Source organism: Hemiscyllium ocellatum, chromosome 20 (assembly GCF_020745735.1).
Source record: "Hemiscyllium ocellatum isolate sHemOce1 chromosome 20, sHemOce1.pat.X.cur, whole genome shotgun sequence".
NCBI lineage: Eukaryota > Metazoa > Chordata > Chondrichthyes > Orectolobiformes > Hemiscylliidae > Hemiscyllium > Hemiscyllium ocellatum.
This window is the reverse complement of record NC_083420.1, coordinates 48,854,299-48,861,766: the sequence shown is the minus strand read 5'-3', so window position 1 is coordinate 48,861,766 and position 7,468 is coordinate 48,854,299. Positions and strand designations below refer to the sequence as shown.

The 7,468-nt window shown below is 38.0% G+C and overlaps 1 protein-coding gene across 1 annotated transcript in view; it reads right to left on the bottom strand.

Annotated features, from left to right (window-relative positions):
• Positions 1-4,035: 4,035 nt before the first annotated feature.
• The window catches only part of wipi2 (WD repeat domain, phosphoinositide interacting 2), a 76,681-nt gene continuing 73,248 nt past the window's right edge, over positions 4,036-7,468 (bottom strand). Inside the window, exons 11-12 of the mRNA XM_060840826.1 lie at positions 6,153-6,283; positions 4,036-4,920 (exon numbers count right to left, since the gene is read on the bottom strand). Coding sequence (XP_060696809.1) covers positions 4,802-4,920; positions 6,153-6,283 — 250 coding nt within the window. The 3' untranslated portion in view covers positions 4,036-4,801. The remainder of the gene's footprint in view (positions 4,921-6,152; positions 6,284-7,468) is intronic.

Genomic DNA, 7,468 nt, shown 5'->3' with positions numbered 1-7,468 from the left:
GGGAGAATGTGAAATGCCAATCACATTTCTACCAAATCAAAATTACATTGCTGGACTCTCAGGAATTGCACAGTTTTAAGGTTACTAATATGCAACATTATGCAAGGGTAGCCAATGATGTTTCTAGTTGAAGATGAGACCAAAGCGAGGGGCTATAAACAGAAGATGGTTGTGAATTAATCAATGAAGAGAAGAGAAATTTGCCATAACAAAAAGCTAGGTAAGCAAAGGAGACGAAGAAATTAGGGTTATGCTGATGAGGTTTGATGCACAGGGGTAGAAGTTGCTTCTGTAAGTGCTGGCATTCTATTGATCTTTTCATTTGTTCATAAAATTTGGGCTGGCAAGGCCAGCACATACTGCCCATGTCTAATTGTCCTTGAGAAGTTTTATGTGCTCAGACCTAATTTTGATAATCATCCTGTTCAGAGATGTTGGTACACAGCCCTGGAGCAGGTGGGACTTCAGTCCAGGGATAGGAACACTACCACTGCACTACAAGTCATCCCCATCTGTGCTATAAATTTAGTGTAACGTTTAATTTTACAGGTATGGTCCATTTTATTTGCAGATGAAATACAGGAACAAAATGATATTAGACTAACAATGTTCAAATTGACGTTATGTACTGTAAACTATCAAATGTGAAATCCTTGCCTTACTTATTTGTAAGGATTTCTTTACAGGAAGATCACTTCCTGAGTTTTTATTCTGTGTGTACATCAGATGATGATTCAAAACTTGAGAGCCATGAACATGCGTCAAATAGTTTTAAAAAACTGTGTCATCAAACAAATAGAATTTTAACACTAGAACAAACTCAGACTGGTTTTTGATACACAGCAAATTAGAAAACAAGTCCAATTTTAAAGAGCCTATAAATGGATTCATTCTGGAACAAAGGCTTATAATCCAGTGATACTGTTTGTGGCAGGCATTACAATTTTTCAAGGAAGCACTTGGATATCAACAAAATCTATAATATAAACACATCTGAGTGCAGGAGTGAGCAGACTTGTATTTAGCAGCATACACCTACCAAACAAAAACACCATTATCACTAAGCTGTCAGGTTATGAAGCAATACCAATAGGAGAAAGCAGTGTGCCTTCAGTATATGATATTTATTGATATTCCTAAACTTGAAGTAGCTATGGACTAATTAAGAGATGATTACAGTAAAACTTAAGTGTCCTCACTTTGTGTTCATTCATTTTGCTTGTAAAGGACTTTGAGACACCTTTTGATTACTTCTGCTATAGAGAGGATAAGTAGCGAACAAATAATAAGCAGGAATAAGTGCCTTCTTGAACTATATTTCCTGTCCCTAACTAAGGACACCACAATATGCACCCAACCCCAGAGAAATGAAATCCATCAGGAGACCTTTGTTGACTGCTGCTCAAAGTACTTGGTGCATTTTTTGTCAATCTATTGAACATTACATCTCACAGCTGCAAGCTGTGAGGGAACTGGTGAAGGGGGAAAGCAACATAACTACCACCAGCACCTAAAACTCAACCCTGCCACAATCAATCAATCAATCTCATCAGCTGGTAGTGAGGCATCTTGTAAAAAAGAATGCTACTTTTTAATCCTTTTTTTTAGTTAATTGCTTTTAATAATTTTCTTTTGAAATCTTTCTTCAATACCGAGCCACTGTGCTAAAATGTGCAAATTTATTGTCTTTCACCTCTGATAGAAACTAAATGATTCAATTTACAACAGTTTTACCAAATTCATTTTTAAACTAGCAAAAAAACTAGGAAATCAGGTACAATATCCCTTGGGAGATAGATTCCATTCCGCAACTTATTTCCTATTGATAGGCAACAACCCAACATAGTTTAAAAAGCTATTTAACACAAGAATGATGCCCTCATACTATAAAACAAATGTTTACGCTATCAAAAGGATGGTACTGCATTAAACATTGTGTAATCTTTGAGGATAACAATATATTTCAGAAGCAATAAGGGACATCCCGTCAGAAATATACCTTAATTCTGGGATCACACTTAGTATAAACCAAAGTCTAGAAAAAGTCAGTGCCAAAAGTTAAAATATAAAATGATTTTCTGTTCAATGTAGTTCACAAAATACACTTTTCTTTCTACCTCCTCATAACGATCACCCTACATTGTCCCAAACTCTGAAGGCCAAGATTCTTTGCAGCATTGTGGTCGCCATCTCCTTGACAAGTTCTGGTACAGAATGCAGGCAGCCACTCTTTACCTGAGGGTCTGGACCTTAGCGGATTGTCAACTCTTTTGACCCAAAGGGTAATGCAGAGCTGAGCCCAATTCTCACCCCATCTTTTAGAGAAGTGCTTTTTTTGGATAGCAATCAGGAGTGGGAAAGTCAGGTTCAAGCTTTCCTTCTCGAGTTCTGGGACCCTGAGGCCAACCTGTGTGCTTTAAATACAGCCACAGCTGAAAGCAGCTCATTCAGTCCTGTAAATTGCCTTTTCTGATGTCCAAATCGCTAAATTATTCACTCACTGGCAAAGCCCAGCTTTATACAATACCTTTAATATCATAAATGTGAAATCTTAGTTTGCTCAGGAAATATTATCGCTGAGTACAAAATCTAACAGATGTGGCCAGTTTCCCCACATCTTGCGTAATTTGAGATTGGCCTCCCATCACAACTAGAAACCAAAGTTGCTGATGGTAAATACGTGGGTACAGACTTAAGATCACAAGTATTGTTGCAGTTTTGGGACATTTGCAGGCAGTCTCCTCCAAAAAATACATTAGCTTCAAAAACCCCCATAACCAGTTGGTGGGGAATAGAATACAGTGCAGGGATTAATTCTGCTGCAGTACTAACGATTGAAGACATTTTTCACTTTGTTCCGTCAATCTTTAAACAAACTTCAATAAAAGTGCAACATTTCAGCAACACACATCTAAACAGTGGAACATTTTAGCATCACCAATCACATCCTTGAACAAATTGGATTACAATATTGGTCAAAGGGCATGCAAGGCACCTACCAGCACAAATGAGACCCCTTGGATCACAGTAGATTGCAGATGGGATAATTGTTAGGAATATCAGCTTAATTCTAGTCAGGTGCACTCTATTAAGCATAGCCATAGACAGGAGCTGAAAGGAATTGGCTAGTAACATCCTGAAGAGCTGCAGATGAGTTTAGACAAAGCAGCAGCCAATTTCTTCAATGCCACTGTCACGTAAATTGCATTAATTACCAATGCAGAATTTTTAAGGCTGATTGCTTATAAGTAACAGGCATCTATGAATACTAGGAGATAAGAGGGCTTTTCTATATCATCACTTAGATGATCAATGGGCACTCCATTATTACCCAAGTTTGCAATAGGTTTTGGTGGTACTAATCCTTACCAAGATGTGCACTGAGTAAGTTCAGTCACAGATTAAACAAGTCCTAAAAGTGTTATTTTTCCCCCATCATAACTAGGGGCTTGTAAGTAGAACAGTGCAGTTCATACCAATCTAGTCATTTCATATCTACGTAAAAACAAATTGGTCTCTCCTGCATCATTTAGTTGTGGAAATGGCCAAATTCCAGCAAACCATTATCTCTCCTTGGCAACTGTCACAAATTAATTTTCCATATCATGTTGAACCACTGAACCTTCACATTTTTAACTTAAAGCTGAAAAATAAAACTATTCTATGGTCCCTTCCAATTGTCTCATTTTAACAATCAGCACTTGAAATGTGCTTCTTTATTACTGCAACTGTCAAGAATGAAAAAAACAGTTATTTGCTACATTGCAAGGTTCCTGAAACACTGCCCAAAGAGTACAAGTGGATTTCAGTAGTGCCTGGACTTGGCTTGCTGAAGTTTGTCCAATTGGATAATTCCAAACCCCAAATCGCTAAACCGTTCTCCAATCTTAGGCACCAAGTAGCAACCCCACCCCATCTGACACACATCAAGCAATTAACGACGTGCCAGCAGAAATGCAAAGAGGTCAAGAGGCAGGAAAGAAGTAGTGCCCTAAATATTGTCTCCCTATAAAAGAAACTGTTGTAACCACATAATTCAAAAACACAGTATACCAGTTTTTATTTTCAGAGCAAATTACAAATATTCACTCAATATTTAAACCCTTAGGATTAAGTTTAAGATTCATTTTTAGTGTCACACTCAATGAACCATCCCTATTTGGGGCAAGTGTTTTCCTGTAAAAATGATCAGTTTGCCCCAAAAGACTGAAATTCTAAGGACCACAACTTCACATTAGAGTCTGATTTCAGCAGCTGAACAAATTTTCATGAAATCCCAAATACAGGAAGCGAGAAAGAATGTTCTATCATTTTTAAAAGAAAACTGGATTGGGTGGGGTTGCTACCTTACAACGTTTTGGAAACCTATTAACCAGGATGGAGGAACAACATGGCGCAATTTTTTCATTTGAGTGATGTAACTAGAGATGAAGTCAATAGGAAAACAGCTAGACTGGCAATATTATAGTGGCTTCTAAACTCTCAACTCTTGGCACATGAAAACATGCAAAGCAAATAGGTTCCAAGCTGCAGCAGGCAGCATTGTCTTGTTTTGGCCAGAAGGAGGAAAAATAAGACATTTACTCTAATTTTGTACAGGAATTAAAAGCCACTGGGGGGAAAAAAACAATATATTTCTTACCCAATATTAAAGAATTAAGCTACAGCTACAATTTTATTTAAAATTTTCCTTTCATACTTCACTTTCTGTCCTGCAACGATAAAAGTCTGTAGCAGCATCACAATACAGTCAATTGCAAGTGTTCATTCTGTCAACATGTGCCAGTTCACAAGTCAAAGATCACTCGCTCTTAAGAATCAAGGGAGGAGTCTCATTGTCTTCATCTATTCGCAGAGTGCCAATGTTCAAATCATCATCTGGTTCAACTCCGCCCACTGCTCCTTGGTCCTCCGGATAGGCTGCACAGAACAGATGATATAAAAATACAAGTTCAAGTCATTTCAATTTATCAGTCAGAGATTTACAGCACAGAAACAGACACTTTGATCCAACCCATCCATGTCAACCAAATATCCTAAACTAATCTAATCCCATTTGCCAGCATTTGGCCAGTGTCCTTCTTAACCTTTCCTATTCAGTCAAAGCAAAGCAGTCTAAGAGATCCCACACCATCAGCAATTTACTGCCTACTGACAAGGTAAATAGTAGATAATCTTTTCCAATAGGTTAAGAGCCCTGCTAACAGCATGGAGCTTTAAAAAGCTGTTATATTCAAGTACTTATAGTAATAAACTAGTACAGATTGAACAAGTGTTACTGAGACAGTATGAAGGATCTGATGAATTTCAGTGTAGATGCCAGCATTTTAACATGTTTCTGTGTTCCAGAAGCTCATTATTAAATCACAACAGCAAAATTTGTAAATTTGAAACTTCCAGACAACTGACCACTATCTCAATAGTTTATGAAAACCTGGAACATGAACCTAATACTTTGAATGCTCACAATCAATAAAAAATTATTTTAGCTATCTAGACATATTTCTATCTCTGTTATGACTAATCAAAGCAATTATTGATGAACATTACAATGGTTGCAGTTAACATTTTTGAACAACTGCAAATTAATGCACAAATAAATGAAGAAAGAAAAATTCCACAATCGTTAAAATAACACTACAGGGATACAGAACATCCGAATTACAAACACACTTAATTATGAATGTAATCAAATTCTAGAATGTATTCATTTTTAATTTTCAAGTTCTGACATATGAATGTCTCCTTGTACTTATAAAGGATACATTTTAAATTGTCCTGCATTGTGCTCAGATTTGCATACAAATCAACTTGCCAACGAACCAGAGAACAGAACCCATTCACAACTGGGGACTGCACACAAGTATTAGTCTTACTGTTCCTACTCTTCTGTTCCACCTGTTACTGTAATTATTATTCTGATTAAGGGAGGAAACCTGTACTTCTCCAATTAAATCATGCCTTTGGAACAACTCTCAGAATTTGTAGTGCAGAAACAGGATAGCTGGCCCAACTGCTTCCATTCTACTGCAAGTCATTATATCTGCGTCCTGTTCTATCCCTTTCTCCTTCGCGTATTTAATTGTTTTCCCTACTAATGCATCAAATGAATGCCCAAGATTGATTGTTCAAAACTACTACTAGCTCCTTACCATGTCGTGTTGGCGATGAAGGGGTATAAGTAACTTTGGCAGCAGGTGAACTGTATGTCTGAGACACTAATGGTCGGTCATGCGGTGAAGGCTCCAGAATCTCATTGGCTGACTCCACACTACCATCTAGCCTACAAGGAAAGAAACAGCAGAGAAATCAAGTCTTTTAAAGAAAATCAAATGAAATTAATTCCACTGCATGGCCATCAGAAATGTACTAGAATGAATCTGAATGACTGCACCGAAAGAAATATCAAATCTCAGATGGCAACAAAACAGACTACAGACGGGAGGTGGAAGACCTGGAAAAATGACGTATTGAGAACAACCTAGCTGTCAATGCTGGCAAAACCAAGGAACTCATTACTGACTTTCGGCAGGATGTTACTCATGCCCCCCCTCTACGTTAACAACACAGAGGTGGAATGAGTGGAGAGTGTCAGGCTCCTGGTAGTGGTCATCCTCAACAAACTTTCTTGGACTCTTCATGTGGACACACTGGTTACAAAGGCCCAACGTCTCTTTGTCCTCAGGCAGCTGAGGAAATTTGGCATGACGGCAAATACCCTTGCCAACTTTTATAGGTGCACCATTGAGAGCATTCTGTCTGGATGTATCACGATCTGCTATGGCAACTGTACTATTCAAGATCGGAGACGATTACAGAGAGTGGTGAACTCGGCCCGGACAATCACAAAGGCCAACCTCCCATCTATAGAATCCATCTACCAGGCCCGCTGTCAAGGAAAGACTGGCAGCATTCTCAAAGATCCATCCCACACTGGCAATGTTTTTCTACAACCTCTACCATCGGGGAGAAGATACAGACGCTGAACACACACACCAGCCAGTTTCAAAACAGTTTCCAGCCTATTGTTGTTGGAATACTGAATGAACTCAAAACTCTTAACATTCGCCTGTACCTGCGTTTTTGCTTTTGCCGGTTGACCTATTATTTACTTAGCTATGCTACTTAACTCTGTGATCTGCCTGTATTGCTTGCAAGACAAAGCTTTTCACTGTGCCTCAGTACACGTGACAATAAATTCAGTCAATTCAATTCAATGTCAATCTTAAAGATTCAGAGACCACATTATTCAACCAAAGTTGTATAAATCAATAGTATGGAAGCAGACATTAATTTTCAAACATCTGCATTTTTGTAATAGCAACCCAAGGAATGCATTGCACGGATGCATTTTATGAAGGCAGAGAAAAAAGGTGCATCTAATAAAACCAAATTTGGTCAAAAGCATCAATTCTATTAAATGGTTTCCTTGACTTTAAAGTAAATATTAATGCAATGATGAACCATC